Below are 24,259 nucleotides of genomic sequence, written 5' to 3'. Positions count from 1 at the left end.
TTTGCATCAGATAAAAAGAAAGCTCCACCTCTCTTCCAAGATCCTTCTGTCACCCTGCATAAAACCTGTAGGAGAGACAGGTTTTGAAGCATCTTCCCATTTTTAGGGAAAGGTGCTAAGGAGCCACGGATATTTCATTACAATGTCACAAGATTTATCAGCAACACCTGAAACCCCCAAAGAAGATGGCAGACCCAAGTGGGACAATAAGTTCCAGTATATTTTAAGCTGTATCGGATTTGCCGTTGGCCTGGGGAACGTGTGGCGGTTTCCATACCTGTGTCAGATACACGGAGGCGGTAAGATTGGAACGGGACTTTGCCAAAATACTGAACTGCAATTCTCATACAACTATACTAACCTCTGATGGGCATGGAAATGACATAATTTATATCAGTTCTATCCCTTTTTAAAAAAAAACACTGATTGTCATTAATGTCTTGCATCAGTTTACCAGCTCTTTCCATGGAAAGATATTTAATTATAAAATGATATGTTCAGTTGGCAAGACCAGACCGATGCTGACCTGACTGATGATAGAACAAATCTATGTTGAAGTTTTTATACTGCTACTGAGGTCCCAATGGAAGCAGGAAAGTGAACCTGCAGCTGGCTACCTTAAGGAGAAATGAGGCCTGAGGGAGCTGGCCCCTAGACAAATGGCCACTGAACTTCCCTTTGGGATGGTGAGTGAGCCATTCCCCACCCGTGCTCTTAGGAGCTACCTCACCATCTAGAATTGTCCCTGCACAAAACTAAATTGTGCTTTTGGCTGTCTGTGAGGCTGTTTAAAATGCTCAGCTGATGGAGCAGCAACAGGAGCCTGCCAGGTGTCATGGACAGCTGCCTAAGCCTGTGCCTGGGCACCAGTTCTACAAAGAATTGCTCTGGAAGCAGACAATTTGGTAAATATAAATGGATCTGAAAAGAGTACTTGGTAACTCACCATTCACAGAAGCTTTTGAAATCTGCCACAGTAAGCTGTCTAAAGAGGAGTGAGCAAATTGTTTCAAGCCAGTATTATTTGTTAGCTTTCAATTAATTGGAGAAACCAAAAATTCACACCTGGAGAAAATGTCAAGTAACAGAAAGTTTTATCACATCCAAGTTTGTTTTACTGAGGTGTCTGTATTGATGAAGTACATCTATTTCAATCAACCAAGGAACCAAGAATGGATGTAGCCTGTAAAGGAAGGTGTTTCATAGAGAAGTAGCCACTTAGACAGAGACCGTGGTAAGTAGCTCAGTGAATGAGCTACAGCAGGTTGTATCAAGAGAAAAAACCTCAGCAGATGTAAGCAGAACACTAGGAATTAGGCAGAGATATTGCTGCCTATGGTAAGACAACTTCTGAGTCTCTGACATTTTTCTGAAAGTCTACTTTTTAAAGTAAAGTTTAAAAATTCGACAAAATTTTTAAAGACAAAATAGAGAAAAGTCCCAGTAATTATTCAAGGGTTAGAAAACTTCTGTAACACAAACCACTTTAAAATGCAGTCTATTTAGGTAATGAAGTTGAAAATTAAAGAGTATGTTTATCATAGCCTATAAACAAGAAAGTGAAAATTATTTTGGTGACAAAGAACTTTTGAAGGCTGAATACGCAACTGCTGAGAGTTACACAAATAGAGATAAGAAAAGAAGCAGTAGGTTAGATTCCTCCCAGGACACTAGATGGCTTCTATTATTTATTTTAAAAATGTGACACCCAGTGAAACTCCTGCAGGAAAGTACCATCACTGGGTGACTAGAAAGCCAGGAGTACCCACTGTTTCTCTGTGTTTGTCCATGGAAATTACTGGGGAAAAAACCTGTCAATTCATGTAATGATACTGGCATTTATGAGACATGATGAACATCTTTAGAGAGACATCCCCACAGCAGATATGGCATGAGACCTGCAAGAAAAATACTCTTATGGAGCAGGAGCCATAGGTCAAATCCTCTATAGCATCTCAGGTGATCTTTCTATCTTGGAAAGCAAGGGGAAAAGCATTCAGGATTAACAAATAACATAATAAAGCAAACATAATGTGAAGTTTTTATAATGTAGTAAATGATTAACACAAAGTGCTCAGTGGAAAGTTTGAAAATCCCAGGCACGGCCATAGCAAGAAGAGCATGCAGCTCTTCCACACATTTCATTGCACAGAGCAGCTTCTGGAGCCACCAGCTGCAAGAGGCTGCACAAAATTTGTGCAAAGTCAGGATTAAGATGAAATATTGTTCTACTGGCCATAAAAAGGCTCTCACACTTTCCTATGAAGCACCAATTGTTGCTTCTCCATGGCCAGCTGTGGCCAGTGGTGTTTCAGATTCCAGCCTCACTTCAGAAGATAGCAATGCTCATCTGCTCCTGAGGTTTGATCTCTCCCCTCCATCCTGCCTTTCAGGTTCCCCTGCATCCCTGTCCTCACTGCCCCAAGAGAAGCATGACTGCAAGGAGGTCACCTGTCTTATGGACTTAGCAGTGCTCAGAAAGTCTGCTTGCTTGTGCATCCAGCTCCAGAACTCTGCTATTTCCCACAGGAACTTCTAGGGACAAAAAAAGACAGGGGTACAGTAGGTTTAAAGAGAGTAAAAACAGGGAAATGCTGCAGGGGCAAGGGCTGAGTTGCTCCTTTTCTCCTTGAGTAGTAATGCTGCCAGTGAGAAACCAGCTTAAAATAGCCACCAGACTCAGTAATGGCAAACAGCCACTTTGCATCACCACCAACAGTGGCACAAGAGAGTGGTGAATTAAGGTCAATGTATGGAAAGGCAGACAGTGTTTGGTCATTACTGGTCCCTTCAACGAAGAGCTCAAAGAGCTCAATAGCAGGATGGACTCTCTAACAGAATGCTGTGAGTTTTCTGAATAATTTATCATAGAAAGCTGGCGCTGGAAAAGTTGAATGAGTTATGATGATCACTGATAAAACAGAGCTCTTACATTTGCATCTGCGTGTAAGGTAGCTGCATTTTTCTTCAGTTAATTTAAAGCAGCGACGTGGTTTGGGTTTGCATTTTCAAAAGCAAGCAACTCAGGTGCAAAAGCCCAACAGATTTTCAGGGTACTGGAGCATAAATCCTGAATGTGTGCATGTGAAGATGTGCACATGGGAGACACCAGCAGCACTGAGTTTAACTGGGAGCCTTGAAAGTGCCACATCTTTCTGCATGCAGCCATAACCACAAGCATGGATAAACCAGGTATGGATATGGCACAGACATGCTTGAAGGCTGGATGGCTTCTGGAGTAGTTTTACAGGTGGTTCAGGTGATATGCTCGTTTCTGCATCTTTTCAAAAACAAGAGATGAAAACAGGTGCCTGTACATTTGTCTCATGTCAGCTGTTCCCATCAGACCTCTGGCCCTGATTCATTGCACATTAGTGTTACTCAGTAACTCGGATCTAACATAATATCGGTTCTGCTGACATTTATCACTGCTGCCGTTACTGATTGTTTGGGTTTATTGCCTGAGTAAAGTTAGCTATTTACTTTTCATGACTAATGGGTATGAAGGTTGTTTGCCACAGTTGGTAGAGACAAACACAAACGTTCCCAGGCAACTGGGATTGAAAAGAATTCTCTGAATAGCCCAGTACAGAGTTTGTCACTTAAAACTGAGACACTAACAAGTCTTACATCTATATGTGTACACAGGGAGCCATCTGAGTATACTTTAAGAAACCAACTCAGTTAAAACTAGAACTGACTGCAGTGGTTTACTTTGGATTATAGCTAGTGTGTGTATACATGTATATATATATATATATTTGTCATATATATGCATGCTTGCTTAACCCATGGGTATTAAAAATGTGTACAGTGCCTGAGCCTATAAAATTACTGAAAAATATCTGTAATATAAAATACAGTTTCTTTCTGGGAAAATAAATACACATAAACACTACTATAGGTAGCAGCAACCATCTAAACCCCACTCTGCTACACACTACAGTCATGCTACAAAGGCAGAACTGTTTTCTTCTGGGACAACCATTTACAGACTTTCTTAACCCGTGGCCTACTTGACCTTTTGCTCAAATTTGAACTACAACGTGCTGTGAAATGCCTGGTTCACTGTGTCCTCAAAAGGAAAACAAAACCTAAGAGGAACAAATTGTATAACTGAAAGGTACTGTTAAGAAAAAGAAAAAAATTAAAGCAAAACCCAAAACCAACGCAAACAAACACAGTATGCTGGGAAGAACAGAAATATTCACTGTCTGACAGAAAAATTGGATTACAGCTTAAACCCTTGGTGAAAAGCTGCGACATGTGGAGTCAATCCTTCCATAATTTGTTATATTTGATTGCCCTTTACATCTCAGGTTGGGGCATGCTTGTATTTGAAAGCTGCCTTCTTGCATCCTTCACATTTCACAGGGGAGATTGCCAAGCTTATTTTATGAGTTATCTGGGAGTGTTACCCTTCTTCATTTGAAATGGCCATTGATTGTCCCTTTGGTTTTCTGGACATGGCCTTGGCTCCCTTACTGTAGCTCAAGGAGATATAATCATTTATGTGGGAAATTCAACCCTGCCAAGTTTCAGTCAGTAAGGTGTGTAATGTGGCCTGCAAGGCAATATCAGTGCCATCATAAGTGTGCTGCACAAATACAATGCTTAGAGCAGCTCATAGTTTTCATCTGGACTGAGGCATGTGAGAAGACATGAAAGAGGTCATGTGTGCTATTTTCTAGAGAGAGGGCTGAGTGTGATTGAGTTGCTTTTTTTCCTCTCTGATGTCTTGACATAATTCCTTGCTGTGTTGACTATACTACACTGCTTAGCCACTGAACTGCCATGGAGAGAATGGGACAGGCCTGGAGTCCCTTTTCAATAGCTAGTATCTTTTTCTCTGTATCTGAACAAGCAGTTCCCACTATTGCATAAAATTGCATTAATTATCTCAGCTATCTTGCCATTAAGTTCTCAGTCTTTTGGAAAAGTGCACCCATCCCCATTCCTCCTATGTACCAACAGAAATGATGAAGTGGATCTCCGAATGCTTGCTGCATTTTATCCCATTGAGATGGGCTTTCTGAATTTTTCAGACCCTACAGATGCATCTCCTTCAAAACTACTATTTTGCCATTTTCCAGGTCATTTCAGTCTTTATTATAGTTCTTTTTCCTACTCCCAAATCTCTATCTGAAAGAAAAGTATTATTCATGCTCTGGTACTTCAAATGCTGTTGTGTCTTTGAATCATCATTTCAAGTCACTTGCTTTTCTTCTGCTAGCTGATTCACAGGCACTGGTAAGATGCAAGACTGAATCATGGATCAGTCCTTCCTGATTTTTGATCAGTTTTTCTCCACCATTTAGGAAATCTTAGTGTCCCAATATCAAGCACACCTACTGGGTCTTTTTCTCTGCTTCTCACTGAGCACATAGATTTCTGCAGGTCTTAGTACATATAGATTAGGAGGTTGCCCAGCTGATACTTTGAACTGCTTTACATTTCCACTAGCGCAGTCTGTTGGTCTCTCTTTCCAAGTGACAAACCCAATTTGGTTGGTTCACTCTGCTTTCCTGGCTGCTGAGAGCCAACTTTAAACTGTGCTCCTCTGGAGCTTCGTGTCTCTCTGTCCCATGGAGCACTGGCAGCTCTCCCCAGGCTGCCTAGAATTCATGCACTTCCCCCTAGACTGTCACCTGCCAGTGATAGATCAAAGGTTGTGCCCTTCGAGTGTCATTTTGCTGGATATAGTGGGGCAGTTGCTGTCCTGACCTGACTTGCCCGTGCACTGCAATCACAGGGTTAGGTTTTAAAAACCCTCTGTGTATCTCAAGTGCACCTGCTCCTTTCTTTCCAACTGCTGTGGCTGTGGAGCTGCCTCCACACCAATGGTTCTTCAGGAATCTTGTTACACACTGGTGCACCTTGACACTTGCGACTCTCTTGTAAATGACACCAGCTTACCAGTAGTGCAGTAGTTGCAGTCTTTGATAGCCTGATTTGAAAAAGCTTTTGTAGCCTTCTGTGCTTTCTCACCTGCATGGGGATTGTTCCATGGCTTTGTGATATCCTTGTGCAGGATTCCTTCCAAAATAACTTTTGACTCTTGCAAGTTTTGAAGAGTTTTGGGGTTTTTTTCCCCTCAACCTTCTTTGAGTACCACGTTTCTACTTGCAGGATCGATGCTTTATGAATCTTCAGTGTCTTTTTGATAGAAGGAATCTTGTAAACTAAAATTTTCCTGAGACACACCCCAGGGATGCAACTAAATCATGCTTTGGCAATACTTTTTGTTTTTATGGGCATTTCTCCAGGCTTTTAAAGCATTTAAAAATCCTTCACCACTATAGTTTCCTTTTTCACTTTTTGAGAGGAAAAAAACCCCTAAATTTTTATTATTTTTTTGTAGAATGTACAGATACAAGATAAGTTGTTGCTTGTGCTTTATGATTTTTTCTGTTATAGTTTCCTTTTACCATGCCCCATGGAAGCCAAATCTACAGAGTTCTGCTGTGCCTGGGCTTAACATCACATGGGTTCTGCTGAGGTTTTGCTGGGCTTATGTTTGAATGCCCTGGTTTGTGGTACCTGTCGTGTACTAGGTTCTCTGCTTTTTGGATTTTCTGCTTGCTTTCTCCACACTTAGATTTCTAGTGGCATTTTTTAAAATAGGAACTTATTTTTTGCCTTCTGGCATATCCTCCTCTATTAATCAGAGCCCTCAACTATACAGTGCTAGAGGGTTCCTACTCACTATTCTGTATCTGGTAGCTTACTGTTAATGTTTCTCCATGTTTTTCTATAGGTGGGGGATTTTTTTTGTGGAAAAGAGTAAGCTTCAAGTGCTTCAGCAGACTGTCTGTTCTTTTTCTCTTTTCTTTTTGACTAAAAATCTTGTAATGCAAAGGAATGAATAACTAAAAACTTACTTTACACTACAAGCCATTTACTTGAATTAGGTTTTAGAAAGAGTAGATTCATAAAATATTTCTTGTTAACCCATTCCTTTGCCATATTTTCATATTTGCAGATAGCAGATTATTTTATATAATTCTCATGGAAAATCAGTATTTTTTTTCCAAGTGTGACATTATGTTTTGCCATGCTGTAAATATGCCTGAAGATACACACAAGCTAGCACAAAGTAAACATGCTTTTATCAGCAGAATGTCTAAACACACCCTGCTGCCAGTGGTTCAGCTAGCAAACAGAAAAGGGGAGAGAGATAACAGTTTGCACTAATTATTACTCAGTTATTTCCCAGGAGATATGATATGGGAGATAGGCTGGTCTCTTATGGAGTGCTCTGCTAGCGAGGGCTCAGCAGGGATTGCAGCTGCTGCCCAGAGCTGGTGGATAGCCAGGCAGATGGATGAAGAAGTAAAGCACTCCATACTGCAGTGCTCTGGTCACTTGCCTCAATAGTCTTCTCTTCTCAGGAGACAGTCCAAGGCATCAGACTGTCAGAAGGGCTGGGCTGGCATCTCCAGATGTGCTGTGGAGAGGAATACTGCAGCAGGTTTGAAACAGACCACAGGACTGAGCATGGCAAGAGGTTACTGGGTTCTTCTTGAAGGGACCTCAAACTGAGGATTTAACATACTGGGAATTAACTGCGAGGTTCGTTTTTCAAATCTGCTTCCCAGTTAAAAGCACTTCAAGAATAGAGATCTTAAGGTGAGACATTTATTTCCAAGTTTGGCAGTTTATGAACAGTTCTTTGCTGAGAAGAGCTTTGTGATTTTTGTTTCCACGCATAACTTGATAAAAGGCTAAACCATCCAACAACGCACCTTCTCTGGGCGCTGTGTGTATTTATTGCAGCACATAACAAGAGGTAGCAAAGTTATTGCAATACAACACTAGCTCAAGTGCAGATTTTATCTGCCCAGCCTTTCTATGTATGTATTTATTGCAGCACATAACAAGAGGTAGCAAAGTTATTGCAATACAACACTAGCTCAAGTGCAGATTTTATCTGCCCAGCCTTTCTAAATAGCCAGTGATTGCAGAACCCAGGCGCCATTCCAGGTGGAGACCAGAAATCCTTGTGCATTCCCCCACCTCTCTCTCAGGGCAGAAGATGGAGCATAAAGAAAGTTTCCTGAGCTGGAAGAGCAGAGCTGAGCAGAGCCAGATATGAAGTCTGGAGGCAAATCAGAAGTTATAGAACAAGACACAAGTTTATTGACAAAGCCATGAGGAACAGAGAATCTGTTCATATTTGTAGGAGGACGGGGAGGTAGCTGAGGCAGGATTTCTGCCTTTGTCTCCCTGGAGACTTTGTGGTCACAGTGGTTGTTGGTCATGGCAACAAACTTCAATCTATTCCACCATTTCAATTTAACTGGACATTTGGGCAGGTGGTACAAACATACTGATGAAACTTCTGGTCTCATGAAAATTAGTATCTGTGAAAAAGAAGGGAGACCCAAATTTGTGTCCCTTCTGGGGGAAGATGGGGGAAGAGAGGCATTGCACACAGTTTAGCAGGAATCAGCCAGGCTGTTGGTAGGACTGGTCCCTGCCCACAGAAAACCAACAGGACACACTGCTTCTGGCCCAAGGGAGATGTTGTGAGGAAAACAGAAAAGATGTGAAGGACACAAACTGGGAAGAAACGAAGTTTCATGGCTCACATGTCTCAGAGAACAGCTTCAGCCTTGCTTTCAGTATTTCATTAGCTAGAGGCTCTGTGGTCTGAGCTGAGCTTCGTGCAATAAAATAACCTGGTCTCTTGGGGGTATACAGCACATAATCCTGCTTTTCCAGAGCAGGATGAAGGAGCACAGGCCTGAGAGCCTTAAGAAATGAAACGAAGCAATGCACTGAAGGGAAAACAGATGGAATAGGGGACAGGCAAACCCTTGTGCTTTATGAGGAGGAGGACAAAAGATGCTTAAAAGAAAGGGAAATGGACAAAACAGTGAGGTTACATATAATGGGCTGTAGCAATGCCTGAGGGAAGTGTCCTGCAGCACTAAGCATCCCAGTCCCACCTCCTCCATCCTCACTACCAAAATTACCAGAAACAGATATTACTTGTCAGTGTCCCTTGCAATGATCCCTCTCTCAACACATCCTCCAAGGACTTTGTTAGGCTCATAAAGCAGATTAATTATAAAACAATAATTTCAGTGAGATGCAGAAAAATCATGTGGCTTAATCACACTAAAATGTCTTTTCAGGGGCTTTCCTGATACCATACTTCATCGCTCTTCTCTTTGAAGGAATCCCACTGCTACACCTCGAGCTGGCCCTTGGGCAGTGCCTGAGGAAAGGCAGCATTGGAGCCTGGAACACCATCTCTCCTTACCTTGGAGGCATTGGTATGTCCCTTGAGTCCCAGCTCAAGGAAGTGCAGACAGCTCCCACCCAGCACTCACTTCCTACAGACCTGCGCCTGATGTGTTTCAGGATATAAAAAGAAATGAGTGTTAGGATTAAAAAGGAATCTTCTGTAATGAGGGTGGTGAGATATTTAGGGATGGTTTCCCTAGAAACATTCAAGGCCATGTTGGATGAGGTTCTGAACAACCTGGTCTAGTTGAAATGTCCCCGTCCATGGCAGGGGGGCATCACTAAATGATCTTTAATGTCCCTTCCAACCCAAACCCTTCTGTGATTCTGTAATTGTGTATTGTTCTTACCAGGCGTTACTCCAGGCACATTTTAGGATCATGTGAAGAGCCTAAAATGCAAACCTAATAACCTTTGCTGTGGAGAGCATAATGAATATGGGCTCTGCTCCTCAACACTGCCCCATACCAACCATACCCAGGTGCTCAACAGGAGCTGCCTGCCCACAGTGCTTCTTGCTCCTCCCTCACAGCCCCTCAAGGACCCAGTCTTCTCTGTCCATGAATAGCAGACTTCAGGAAGGACAGAAAGCCAGGAAATCAAGGATCCTGATACCTCCTAATGAGTCCAAAGCACATTGGAAGGCTTCCCTCCACAAGAGGGTGGGGTTACTGAAAGGACTTTATCAACACAGCTGGACATGAGGGACAATCCACATGGCATAGTGCATCAGATGATGTGCAGTCCTCTACTGCCAGGTCTTCTCTATTTATTTAATATATGAAAAAACACATCTGGTGCCCTGTGTCCACCATTGTTAGGCTGCAAAAAGTGATCCAGAATAGCCACCAAGAGGAGGTTAAGGCATTGACTCTACTGGGTATTTGAGATAACACCCTTGCCTGCAGGGCAAGGGGAAACTCCTGCATGCTTCAGCCAGCTCTCCTGGATCATGACCTGCTTTAAGCAGGTGCCTGAAATGGGCTTGGCACTGATGGCCCTGCCTGTGGGCCTGTGTGGGAGGAGAAGGGGAGGGTAAGAGGAGTCATCTAAGGGCCGGAGGGCAACAAGAAAGAAATACCAAGCGGCAGGTGGTGCTTCCTGCATCTCCTACAACCAGGCATGTTCATACTCCCTTGCAAAAATGCAAGCAAACAGAAACTGTGGTGTTGATAGTCTTCCCTCCTCACCACAGGAGTAAAACTGCCCAATTTAGGGCACCTGTGCATGATCTGGGACAAGAGTGGCCTCATGCAGCTATAGCACACTATAAAACCTTGGTCTCTTTTGCTGTCTGCTATTACAGTTGTCCAGTATTGTAGAAAACAATGGACTACATACTAGAGCAAAGATTTCAACCCTAACCTTCTAAGTAGAGAGTCTCAGCATTCCTGGATCAGGGCTGGTGGTCTGGGGGATTTTGTGCCAGTGTTTGGCTACTGAGGACACAAATGTCCATCTTTCATTGGAAAATCTCAGGATGGGTTTGGGGGGATGGAGAAGAAAATCTTGAAAAACTAGGAAATGAGAACTTCTAACAGCTAGTGCAGTGACTGACTGATAACTTTTCCCAAAACTTTTCTGAAGTGAGATTTTGTGCTTTCTGTAGGAGTTGGTTCATGGATGGTGTCGGTTCTGGTGAGCTTATACTACAACACTGTTTTAACTTGGGTGATGTGGTATTTCATAAACTCCTTCCAAGAACCTCTTCCTTGGAGTGTTTGTCCTCTAAATGAAAACAGAACAGGTGAGTGTACCTCCATGAGCACTTCTAGCAAAACATCAGACTCTGGGCAAATCAAGAAAACACACTTTATTTTGCCATGAATTGTGCACAAGTCCTGGTTTGATTTTCTGTTAAAAAAGTACAAGAGTCTTGCTGGCTTGTTCAAATTCATCATCCTCACAGGAACAACAACAGCCAGAAAGCCCATAAGTCCTTTTGCTTGACTTTAAAACGGGAAACAAAATAAAGAACAAGTTCTGTTATCCATTACAAAACCTTTACTAAGACTAAAGGACAAAAGCAGAATAAAGAAGCATGCTCTCCGGTTTTTAAAACTATTTTTCAGCTTCTGTCATTTCTCAGAGCATGAGAGAAAACAAGTTCCAGGGCACGGCAAGAAATACCACCTGAGTAAAAGGCTAAGAAAAAAGACAAAACATAGTGGAATTAAACTTCCTTTTGGAGGCCTTAGGACTGCTCTAGAGTAGGAACACAAACAGACATCACAGGTTGTGGTATACAACACATTCCCAGTTCCCTTTTCTTTAGGCACAGAGCCTGGCTGGGGAATACCCACTCTCCTGCATGCAGATGCCTGAAGTTCCTGTTCACAGAAGTCCTGGAAAACTCAAACCAAAGAGTCCTGGAAACTCAAACCAATGCCTGGGTCTTTCCCCACCACAGGGCCATGACATAGGCAGGGGAGCCTGGACTGAGATATATTCTCAGGTGCCTGAAGTTTGTTATGGCTCCACCAACTTGTAGCTATACAGCTAAAAAATGTTGTAGTTTTCACTACCATTAGTTTCGATTTTACCTTGCACTGAGTACAACACTGCTTTTCAACAGGAAGTTATCCCCTGGTGGTGTTCTGGTGAAGGTCTCTCATAAGTCTCATAGTCTCAGCCTGCTGTGAGAGTTTGTCTTGCTGCACATTACAGAAAGTGCAAAAGTCCATCTCTGTATTAGATTTTGCAGCCCACAATTTATTCTAACACTTGCCACTTTTCTTTTCAGGGTTTAATGAAGAATGTTATGAAAGCACTGCAGTAAACTATTTTTGGTACAGGAAAACTTTGAACATAACACCTGATATTGCTGAGAGTGGCACATTCCAGTGGTGGCTCATTTTGTGCTTAGCAGCTTGCTGGGCAATTGTCTATCTCTGCACCATCCGTGGAATTGAAACCACAGGGAAGGTATGGAAAGGGTAGAGAACTGATTATCCTGCAGTTTGAAATCCTGCCCTCCAGACACTGAGTTTTTACCACAAGGGAAACCCCATTTTACCTCATTTACCACCCTGGCACCATTCAGTATGCTCCCTGTCCAACAAATTGAGAACAGCAGTACAAGTGGCTTAAAATGATGCTTCTCTCTTTTTCCATTGCAAACACTTCTGCCTTACCAGCCTTCCCTCACACAGTTTTAAGAGCCATTTTATTGCAAATATATTCTGCAAAAGTACACCCTGTTTATTTGAAAGATGGCCATATTCATCTGTAGCTGTCTGATCTAATATTATTATTATTGTATGTTGCATTAATTTAAATAGGATTGACTGAATTTACTGCCAGTAACTCTCTGTCTTCTGACCTCCTTATTTTAGGCAATTTATGTCACAGCAATATTTCCATATCTGATCCTGACTATATTCCTTATTCAAGGACTCACTCTACCAGGTGCCACTGAAGGTCTGATTTACCTCTTCACCCCTAATGTAAGTATAAGATTAATTTTCCTTTTACTTCTCCTCAGATTTCATACCATTTTCTAACAACTCCTGGTTTAGATGTCTATCTAAGAGCTCAGCTAAGCTCTTTTTTTCTGAGATGAAGTGACTTAATTATTTTAATATATTTTCACAAGAAAATAAGCAGCAAAGAATTAACAGTTCAATAGTAAGCCTGTAAGAGAATACTAGAAAATTAAGTTTAAGAATGTTACGGGTGCCTTAGTCTTTAACGTGTAAGTGAAACTGATGTACTTCACAAGTACATGAGAAAGATGGGATTTCCCTGCCACTGCTACAGAATTTACACAGCTTTAATCTTTTAAGAATTCACACAGAGAACAACTGAGGATTTACACTGTAAAGTGATTTTTTTTTTTTGAAGGTTCAAAGTAATTTTCCCCTACCCCTGTTTCTTCATAGCCCATTTCTCCCCTCCCCCATATCTCTTCCTAAAAGACAGAACTGCTGGAGAACAGCCTCTCTCCCATTTTTCTTAACTTCTCATAAGGACAGGAGTTCCAGATCCTTCCACATGCTGGCAATTTCAGAAGCACCTTTCCTACACTGTCCTTGGCAGCATTCCCAAATGCAAAGTCAAACTGTCCCACTAAGTGGTTGCTATCCACTAAAGGCTCCTCACAACTCAGCCTTCAAGGCTGAAAAGCCCCATGAAGTGGTGGGTGTAGAGGAGGAAAAGCAGCAGTCACATGTGCTTCAAACACAGGAGCACTGGATTTTTCCTTTCCTTTCCTACAACAAGAACAGATATTAAAGAAAACATAAGCCAAGAAGCTCAGAGATACTTTACATGCCAGGCTGGAAAGGAACAATAGCAAGAGAAAGCTCAGATGAGACACTGTTTTAACCCTCTTTCTACAAGCCCAGTGGCACAGACACCCACCTAAATGCTCTCAGAACTCAAGGACAAGCTTGGTTTTTACAGATCAGGATATTCACTTGCATTTTTGCAGGGCCAGACAGGACTATGTCTTAGGGAAGAAAGCAGCTTTGACAACACAAACAAAACACGCCTCAGCCTGTCATCAGTTGGTCTCAGCTAGGCTGTCAGGTTTCTCTGGAACAGCTCAGGCATTTTTGGAATTTAGTTTGCAATGATCCTGAACTGAATGCAGGAAACTAGATTTGTGTGTACTCACAAAGCCTGGAGGTATTGCAGTGCTGAAGAGGAGCAGATCTTCATAAAAGAGCCGGATGGATTTGCACACTGGCAACAGAAGTGAGAATGAAAATCCACCTGCAGAGAGCCTGCAGCTGATGGTTAGCTGGTTTGAGGAAGGAGATCCCGGGGACATCCTTGAAAAGTCATCTGAAGATGGTTTTAGTGATGTTCTTATCTACAAATGTGGAAAAGCTGATGTAACAGTCTGGTAAGTGATACCTGCTATCAGTGTTGCCATTGCACAGAAAGTCAGATGGCTTTGTTAAACTAACCTACCAATTGCTACACAGGGTTGTGGCACTTCAAGGACTTCAAAAGCACAGTAAGCACACAGCTTCAACATCGCCCTTCTCTCTTCGTCCCCTTACTCCACAACTGCAGCACCAGTACTGCCTTTGCTGTTAGGCTATTCCCACCCTCCCATGAGCAAACACTGGTTTTTCTTTTACACTTCTTCACAGGGGATGTCCCAAAGTGAGATGTACAGGAGGGCTGTTAGGCAGAGATTTACTTGGCCTACCCAGACCCCATCAGTTTACAAAACTGTAAAGCATATTTCTCAAATGTGTGCTTCTTTTCCTGTCTTTTTGCAGAAAAAGTTTTAGCAAAATAAAGTAAGAATTAAATCACCTACTGTCTATTTCAGCTTGCTTTTAAAATACATAAAAGCAACCTTCTTGACATTCTTCCCTGACTGGAGGCAATATTTTCCACCTTCTTTACAACTCTGCAGTGCAGCAGAAATTGTAGTTTCTCCGTAACAGCTGCTACATCCATTATCTCATAACTGTGACACCTCATTGTTGTTTGTGAAAGTCTGTGAAAGTAACACCTAGCACAAAAAGTCCAATCTTACACAGTTTCAACATCATAACCACCTAACTGAATTTGTTTTATTAAACCACAATTTTTTAAAGTTTATTCACTTTCCAAGTTTGTATTTTAGCTTGTTACTACGTACCACAAATAAAAGCATGCATGTGGATTCTAAGAGGCTGTGTTTTTATTTTCATGCAAAAATACATAATCAGCTTTTGTCATTTGACACACTTTCCACCTTAAATTTCAAAATAAATAATGAATACTTCTTTTCATTGACTTTCAGACATAGAGAAGTCTGATGATTCACTCACCTTCTCAAAATTCTTGGTTACTTGGAAAATGAAGCTGCCAAGAAAACAAAAAAGTATCCTGAAGTGACATCTGAGGGGAAAGCAGAAGTTGTACAACGATGAAGCCACACAGGAGCTGGAATAGACTTTTGAAAAGGTTTTTGGAAAATAGATAACCAGAGGCAGCAGAAACAAAGAAACAAGATTCCATCATGCATCAGCAACAGTCTGCATGGTTCAGCTTCTGGGTTCACCTGTGTAACCTGAGGAATACAAACATCTCCTTCTCCAGTCTCTTTCACATTTGAAAGAACTCCAGAGATTGTAAATATTTGGAGGTTCTCTGGCAATGAATATTTCCAAGAATTCCAAGAACTTGGTTGGGCAACTGTTGCCTGTGCCCAGAACTCAACAGCTATTTAACAAAAAAAACCAAAAAAAGCAGCACAGGCCCCCATCCTCTAGTCACAAAACCATTAGCTGTTTTTACAGCAAAATTACACATCACAAGGACCCCAGTAATTTTTAATTCTGTTTGTCTGGCCTTCATATATTCAAGAATCCAAACATCTTACCAGTCTTGAGGGAGCAGTTATATTTCCTTTCTTCCTTACTCCCCTGTTCATTCATTAACACTGATTGTCTATCTTCATCAACATGTTTCTGGAATCAGCACATTTTTTCTTCTGAACATATGCTTATAAAACCTGTATGCCATATAAATATAAAATAACACTTAAAACAATTTGCTGAAGACCAGATAATGACATTGTCATGGCATGCCTGCCTGCCCATTATCTTTTCGAGTTTGGGGGTTGATTAGTATCTTTTGGAGTCAATAAATGCACTGTGCCTAGTACCAGTCTAAACTATCTCCAGACTCATTTGCCAAAGATCCCAGTGAGAAAGCCAGACTTTTAAGAGTCGCACCTGTCAGCATCAACTGACTTGGCAGCACTTAATCAAAGCGTGAAGGCCACAGAGCCATGTGAGTGCCAAGTTTCTGCACTGCAACAGCACCTGTACAAGGTCCTGCCAGTGAGCACTCTGGCCTTAGAGGGCTTGACTGTGATCTTTTAAAATAAACCTCTAGAAGGGTTTGCCTTTGCTGAATCACTTCAGCCAGCAATGGTTCCATCAATCTGCTTGCTGTGTTGTGTTGTACAAGAGGTGACACGGTTCTGCTGTGACCAAAGCACTGACCTCCCTGTGGAGAGAGCACCTGCAGTAATAGCATTGCCTGAATCCATTCACACTGAGGTGGACCCATTGTTACTGCTCTTCAAGCACAGGCCAGCTTCAGAGAAACCCAAAATGCTGTGAAGGGTCTTTTGGCACACTTACCTCTCACTCCTACATATGTTCCCAGTCATGGACTTGGATCACTAGCACAGGCACACAGACACAAAACACAACTGCATGACTGGGTTGCAGATTTGACTCAGACTGTTGCAAAACAAAGTGAAATAGTCTACAGCATTACTTTTGAACTATCTGGCTTTTAAAACATTCCCAGCAAACATTCTTCTATTCCCTGTCCTTGATAATGGATCAGAGAGCATTCACATGGTAGGGTATAAAACACCAATTTGTAGTTTCTGCAGGAAAGTAATATTCATTGATCACACTTACATTCCATTCATTACTCATATCTTATCTCTTATCTCATATCTTATCTGATATCTTATCTCTTTCTTTTACATAGATTTCAATGTCAGGATTCCTTAGTGCAGTTACTTAAAACTGCTCAATGTTCTCTGTAATCCACCAATCACTGCTTTTTAACTTACCTTCCTGTATCACACAGCCCTTACAACAAAATTCAAATTTCATTGTCAGTTTCTCCTTTTTTCTTGTATTACCTATGCTGACCTTCTATCTTTATTGCTGCTTTTACAGCACTTTGAATAGCAGATGCTGCTCTTAATAACCGTTTTCTCTGTTTCCTTCTTGCCTGCTTGTGCTTTTAGTCACTGCTATGAAATTATTTTTCAGGTAAATATGGACACCTGTGGAATCATTTTCTGTCTTAAAACAGTGAAGGTTTAGTATCTGTTTATATAGTTTTAGGAAGACAATATTCTTTAACTGCAGGTTAAGTATGTGAATTTAAAAAAAAAAGAAAGTAATTGAGGAAAAATGTATTTCCCCTATTCTGTTCCTAGTGTCTATCACTTAGAACCACATTTTTATCATCAGACAGATGAAGTGTACAATAAAGAAGATACTATAATTGTTGCACACATTTAAATAGCCTCCATTATACTCCTAAAAACACCTCTTTCACTGACCTGTTTAGTACCTATTCCCATTTTCATAGTATTTAGATGGCACCTCAGCTCAAAATTTCAGAAGTGAAGTAACAGGTGGGCTACAAGAACTGCAAGAGAAAAATAAATTTTAATTTAAGCCTAATGCATGCATTTCTTCCAATTATTTCAGCTGAACACTTTGAAAAATCCCCGTGTATGGCTTGATGCAGCCACACAGATTTTCTTCTCTCTCTCTTTGGCTTTTGGAGGGCTTATTGCATTCGCAAGCTACAATCCAACAAAGTGAGTAGAACTACAACCTTTATTAGCTGGCTGAAATCTTGCTGTATTTTGTGCACTTTCTTTAAATTTTCAAAATGTTTTCCTTAATTCTTCTAAAGGATCTTTAGAAGAGGATCTGTCTTTCTGAAAGGCCCACTAGATTTTCTAACAGAAGGGGGAAGGGGAGAGAGGAAGGGAGAGAAGAAATGAAAAAAAAAAAAAGTTTGCACAAATAACTGCATCACAGATAAGAAAACCTGCTTTTTTTAATCACTTCACTTGTTTGAATGCTATCTCTAGAAATGACTGTGAAAAGGATGCTGTGACAGTAGCACTTGTGAACAGCATGACATCCCTCTATGCTTCCATCCCAGTCTTTTCTGTTTTGGGGTTTAAAGCAACCACAGCCTACTGGGACTGCTTGGACAGGTAAGAAAGCTGCGTTCCCAAAGTTATACTGTGGTTTCAGTGCCTAAATTGATAATGTGATAATGTGTTATTTGAAAGACAAGTATTTAGAGAAATTATTTTCATTAGAAAAGAAGAGCATCTGTATGGAGAAGTTTAATGTAAAAACAGAAAGTACTATGGGACTGAGTTGAGGATGATAATTTGTAAGAATAAAGACAAATTGCAGAACAAGCCATTTCAAGTAGTGCATCAAGGTCTGCACCTTACACTCAGGCTAGCATTAGAAGCAGCAAAAATCTTCTCCTTTCTCTATTTCACTAGAAATTTATTTCACTAACTTATTAATCACAAGTAGTAGAAATAGTCTGGAGACCTGATAAAACAAAAAATGTTTTAGAGACTGAATCTGCATAAAGTACTCAGAGTTTCTGTTTGAGACAACATTAAACAGTCTGAGTACTTTCTACTATTTTATATAAAAGCTGTCAATATTTTGCTTTATATTGTAAGTAGCAGCACAGAAAGTAAACACAACTTTGGAGTAACATCGGAATACACAGCATAGCATTGCCAGCCACATCACTTGCAAACTTTAAAACTAAACTTTAAATATGTTGGCTTCTCTGGCAGGAACATTATCAATATCATCAACGAATTTGATCTTCCAGAAGAAAGCATCATGCGACAGAACTATACATCCTGGATTAGCTTTTTGAATTCATCATATCCAGAAAAAATTGCTGGACTCAAACTGAAAAGCTGTGATCTTCAAGAATTTCTTGATCAGGTACCATAACTGCTTACAACAGGTAATCCTTAAACAAAGTTATGTAGAAGGATTGGTATCTTCCTTTTTCTTATAAGTACATGTACTCTGTTCTACCTGCAATGATACATGTTTACACATAAACATGCAAAAAAATCAATCTTTCAACATTTGAAATAACAATACTGCTGTAGGACAGTCTGAATGTATAACTGTCTGTTAAGGCAGACAAAACTACACATCATTACCACAAAACTGATCTTCCAGTGTGCTCCCACCAGAAGTCTACCATGGACACTAGATTCCATCCTAGCTTGGTTTACAGAAATAAGCATAATGGGGGAACACATCTAGATGAAGGATTATGAGAAAAGGATGCTGAATGGGAATTTTCTATATCTGTATTTAGGGAAGTCTTAAAAAATCCATTACAATGTACACTGTTCACCATCAAAGTACATCATGAGCCTCTCCTTATTTTCCCACCTTCCTGTAACATTTCCCCTACCACTAAACACAGACGTTTCTTCTCTGTTTCCTTGTCCTACCTCATTGCACTTGCTCCAGGGATCCTGTCTGGCCCAGTCAGTGTGTGCTACTGCACAACAGGCCTATGATACAATAATGGTACAGTAGGCTATTTTACTCACAAGATGGAGAAGTCCAAGGACAACATTCCAGCCCTGGTACAAGTCAGTTTCTTTTGTCTCACTTCTTCTGATGGCACCCATTTCTGATTTACAGTTTGAAATATTTTATTTCAAAACTATAGCAACATTAGCATTTTTCAATGCTTAGATTTGCATATCCTTGTCCTAGAGAGACTAAATCAAAAGAAATTTGGTTGAAATTGGCTTTTTCCCTATTAGTCTTTTCTTACCTTGGCCACTATAGGGGGTTTTGTGACCAATGATTCATGAATTCTCTAGGTGTAAAGAGTGATAATCATATCCTTATTTACACCTCTTTTTTTCCAGAAGCTACTACACCATAGATTTTTAAAAAGCACATTTAAGATGGTATTAGCAAAACAATTTCTATCACAATTACAACTCTCCAGTCTTCTTTATACTCTGAACCCATCTTTCTGTACAGGCTAAAATTCTGCTCTATGATTGTCTAGATATCTCTGGAACACTTAAAATTAAACTCCCCACTGCCCATTTTCTCAACTGCTGGCTGCCACAGAGGCCACAGGGTGACCAGCAACCTTGACTCCGGAAAAGGACAGCATTGTGTTATAATTACTTTATGCATGAGAAATGACATTGTAATGTGTATTTTTATCTTTTTGTGAATAATGCAGAGTGTCTCAGGAACTGGCTTGGCTTTCATCGTTTTCACTCAAGCTATCATCCTCATGCCAGGCTCCCAAGCCTGGGCCATCCTGTTTTTCATCATGTTGTTCAGCTTGGGCCTTTCTTCGATGTTTGGAAACATTGAGGGTGTCTTCACTCCTCTTCTAGAGCTTCAAATTATACCTAAATCAGCACCTAAAGAGCTATTATCTGGTAAGGTATTTGCTTTGTTCAAAGAAGGTGACTTCCTTATAGGTGCACAAACTATTAGCTGCTTAATTAATATCACAGAGGAATAAATAATTTTTAGTATTAATTTAGCTGAATGTCACAGTGTAAGTAAGGGCAGTGGATTGTGTTTGCAGAAGATAAGCAGAGAGATGAGGTAGCAGTTATGGCAGAAGCTGTCAGGTAACAATATTATATTGCCTTGGCCAGTTTTTTTTTAGTTTGCAAGTTAAGCTGTTCCAGTCTGAGAAAGCTTGTTAAATTGCTATCCCTGGAGTCTAGTCCACTCTGAGCTGTTGCAGTCATCAGGAAGAGCCTTGCCTTCCCTTAAGCCTTTGGCACTGATACAAATCACTTTAAGGCAACCAGTGACATCAGCTGGTCTGCCATAACCACCTGCACTTGAACTTACCACTGTAAGAGAGGTCATTTGCACCTATTTCACCCAGATTTATGCTGCTACAGATTCACATTTACTGTGAACATGTCAGAGTAGAAAATTACCACTTGAAAAATTAGGAATGAAGGTGTGTGATCCTGTTCTGGCACCAAAATGGGAATCTTTTCAACCAGCCATGGTTATTGAACAAAACCTGCTCCTTCAGAACCAGACTCAGTGAGAGTCTGAGAGATCCTACCATGAAATTGGTCCAGAAAAATCTATGGTAGTTGCAACTAAGGGATTAATATTTCTGCAACGTGCTCTTTTTAAATTCTTATGGGAAATACTGCTGCCATGCCTTTTGTAGAGTCTTCCTGTGGCATCTAAATTGCATTCTTAATTTTACAATTTTTCATGTAGAAACAAATTTATTCCCAACTTGATGAGTTAACAGTATTATTTTTAAATTGACTGTCCAACTGTGAACTTTAAAAAATAATAAAAAAAAAGTCTGGAGCCAACATTTTACAGAATTGAAAGAGAGGCCATCTCAGAGTTAGAAGCAATTAGCAACACAGTAGAAAGACACACAAACTGATTTGTAGCCCATGTCTGTGTCCAGCAACACCTTTATTCCCTCCTTTCCTTCCCACTTTTTCTCTCAATTACCCCAATCTAAATCTTGGCTAAAGGGGAACTGGCTGTACAGAAGTGTGCTGAAACCCAAAAGATACACGCTGGAATATAAGGGACACACACATTTGTAGCTCTGGGCTCTTTGATGAAATGGGGACAGAAATCCAGGGAGTCCTTACACTTCCAAGGTACCACCTGCCTGCAGTTTAAGCCTATGGCTGCATGGAAATGAGGCACTTAAAACTTACTACAGCAGTCAAAAATTAGCACTGGGTCACAGCACATCCCAGGCTGTCTGATGGAAGAAGTATGAACAACTGAAGGATGCTCTGAGTCACATGAATGAATTCATCCTGCAACAGTAGTGCTCTTGGCCAACACACAGGGGAAAACTGAGTTTGGGAAGTGGTATTAGCTCCTCTAAGGAGAAAGCAGCTTGTTGTAATTCCACAGAAAGGGAGAGAATAAAAATGATTAGAACAAGAACAAAGCAATTTAGAACAAAAATAAACCTACCAAGTTCAGTACGCCAGTAACAAAGATATCTTTTTTTCTTCAGGTATAATATGTCTGATCAGCTTCCTCATTGCTCTGTGTTTTACACTGGGTTCAGGGAGTTACTGGATTGACATTTTTGACAGATATGCAGCTTCAGTGCCTCTTCTAATCATCGCTTTCTTTGAAGTGATTGGAGTTGTGTACGTCTATAAAATTAAAAGGTATGTTGGAAAGAGATGGATTTTTTTTCTTCTAAGACATAAATGTAGCTTGTAGGTTGTAGTAACTTCTGTAGTTTACAGAACTGCTGCAGTATTATAATAATTTATTTAAGTTAAGAAACCTTACACTAGGTGCTCAGGTAATTAAACTGACAATGTAAATTGGTCATTCATCTCAGGTATGGCTCAATAAAGACCTACTTGAATGATATTATTATTTATTCAAGCAAGCAGTGTGTTACTAAAGAATGGTGTGGAATAGAAAAGATTTACAGTGCTGTGCTCTGTGTTTCCAACTTACAGGAAGCTATAAAACAGGGAAACTGTTACCACTCTAGCTCTGACATCATCATAAACATGCCCTCTTTTACAAGGTTCAGTGAAGATGTGGAATGGATGACCGGTCGAAAACTCAATCTCTTCTGGCAGATCACATGGAGGTTTATTAGCCCTCTGCTCCTGCTAATTGTCTTCATGGCCTTTGTTATACTTCAGATGCAGAAGCCGCCAAGCTACACAGCCTGGAACCCTAAATATGTACGTGCTCAAATATTTCTAGAACTTCTAATAAAAGGAAGAATTATCTATTTTCCTCCCTTACCAGATCCTTTAACATATTTTTTATCTACAGCTTACCCATTGAAAATAGCTTGAAGTGATAGAGTGCTCAGAATGAGAAGGCTCCAGTGTGCAAAGAGGTTACACATACCAAAACGTGTCTCCTTTTGAGGTGTCCTGCTCACCCTGTGCTCCATATCTCTTATGGATGTGTGTAATGCTGAGAAGTGTTGAAGTGAAACATGTCACAGACATTCCATACCCACAGAGAGTTCAGAGGTAGAACAAATGCCTGAGCAGAGCTTTAGAGCTGCACAGCAGACGTCAGGGATGAAGGCATTTCTCAGTGAGAGCTACCAATATCACTGGGGCCCTGGTGGATATATGAATGTGTACTTTAGACAGGCAGACGGGGAGGCAGTGGTCTGAGTACAGTGTTGGTTAATTCAGCAACAAAGACATGTCCATGCTGAGAACATTTCACCTGGATGTCACTGTCTCACATCAACTGCAGTTTCTTTGACCCCTCTCAAATACACCCCTGTGTGGGGGTTTGAAGATTGATTCTGTCCCTAAACTATATGAGGATTACACAGCAGCAGTGACTCATAGCCACAGACTTGTAGAAATTGCTCTGTCATCTTTCCCTCAAAATCTCTGATATCCAACTCCCCTATTTGACAAAGAACATACTCAGTAATTGCTGAAACCAGTTAAGCTTTGAGTACAACAAGAATGAACGTAGTTTAACCACGAGAGGGTGAAGATTTGATAACAGTTGGGCAATCCCCATATCCTTAGGAATGTGTCAAAATTCCAGCTATACATCTTTGAAAGTGTAAAACATTTACAGTGTCTCTAGACCCACAAGAAGGGTTTGCAGAGGACACAGCCACTGACTGCTACTGTAGACAGAGTAAAACTTGCTATCCTTATTAAAACAGTGTAGGAAAATAAAAATAGAAATCATAGCAAAATCTAAGTGTAGCTATGAATTATTTCTTTTGTTTGCTTTTTTATCTCCACAGGAAGGCTTCCCCATGAAAGAGGAGAAAGTTTATCCACCTTGGGTACAGGCCATTTGTGTGCTGCTGGCTGCCCTGCCTGGCATGTGCGTACCTCTGGTAGCTCTCTTCCACCTGGTCAAACAAAGGCGCAGGAGCAAGGAGCCAAGCTTTGTACTACCAGAAGTCTCCTCCTGTCAGGGGGCTAACAGCAACTTTTCTCATCCAAAAGAATAAACATGCATAGTACCTGTCTGCAAGCAAAAATAAGACTGCCTTTGTTACACATTATTAGCTGTCATTTAGTATCATCCAATCAACCTGGTATACACAGTTCATATGCTTACAGCAATCTGTAAACAATGCTGTTGTGTTTCTGTTAATTTCAACCAATTTCAGAGCTTCATGTATCCCTCCAGCCAGAATCCGAACTTGGAAAGCCTGTTAATTATTGTTGCTGGCTTCTGTCTTTCTTCCCTTTTAAAACATGGGTCTGTTCCCAAGGATCAGCAACATAAATTGGAACACAAGCACGTACAGTTTCATTGACTGCCCTGCCCCCCTGCTCCAGGAGATGCAGAATGGGAGCCGTCTAAGAATAAGGACTGCTTTTTACCAGCACACTCTAATTTTTGTAAATCCCTATACACACTTAAACCGCAGTCATTTTGTGATTATTTAATATTCCCAAGCATTGCAAGGAGCAAAGATAAAGCAT

General features: G+C 40.8%; 1 protein-coding gene across 1 annotated transcript; it reads left to right on the top strand.

Moving 5' to 3' along the window:
• Nucleotides 1-142: 142 nt before the first annotated feature.
• LOC132325483 (sodium-dependent neutral amino acid transporter B(0)AT3-like) lies at nucleotides 143-23,995 on the top strand. Its single transcript, XM_059842885.1, has 12 exons — nucleotides 143-299; nucleotides 9,141-9,281; nucleotides 10,862-10,999; nucleotides 11,996-12,177; nucleotides 12,588-12,698; nucleotides 17,448-17,560; nucleotides 17,840-17,968; nucleotides 18,581-18,737; nucleotides 20,023-20,227; nucleotides 21,820-21,979; nucleotides 22,354-22,516; nucleotides 23,566-23,995. Exons 1-12 carry the CDS (start codon nucleotides 143-145, stop codon nucleotides 23,776-23,778), a joined length of 1,869 nt encoding a protein of 622 aa, XP_059698868.1. The 3' UTR covers nucleotides 23,779-23,995.
• The last annotated feature ends 264 nt before the right edge of the window (nucleotides 23,996-24,259 follow it).

This window comes from Haemorhous mexicanus, chromosome 1 (genome assembly GCF_027477595.1).
Source record: "Haemorhous mexicanus isolate bHaeMex1 chromosome 1, bHaeMex1.pri, whole genome shotgun sequence".
Taxonomy (NCBI): Eukaryota; Metazoa; Chordata; class Aves; order Passeriformes; family Fringillidae; genus Haemorhous; species Haemorhous mexicanus.
Note: the sequence above shows the minus strand (reverse complement) of the source record. Positions and strands in the feature narration are given on the sequence as shown.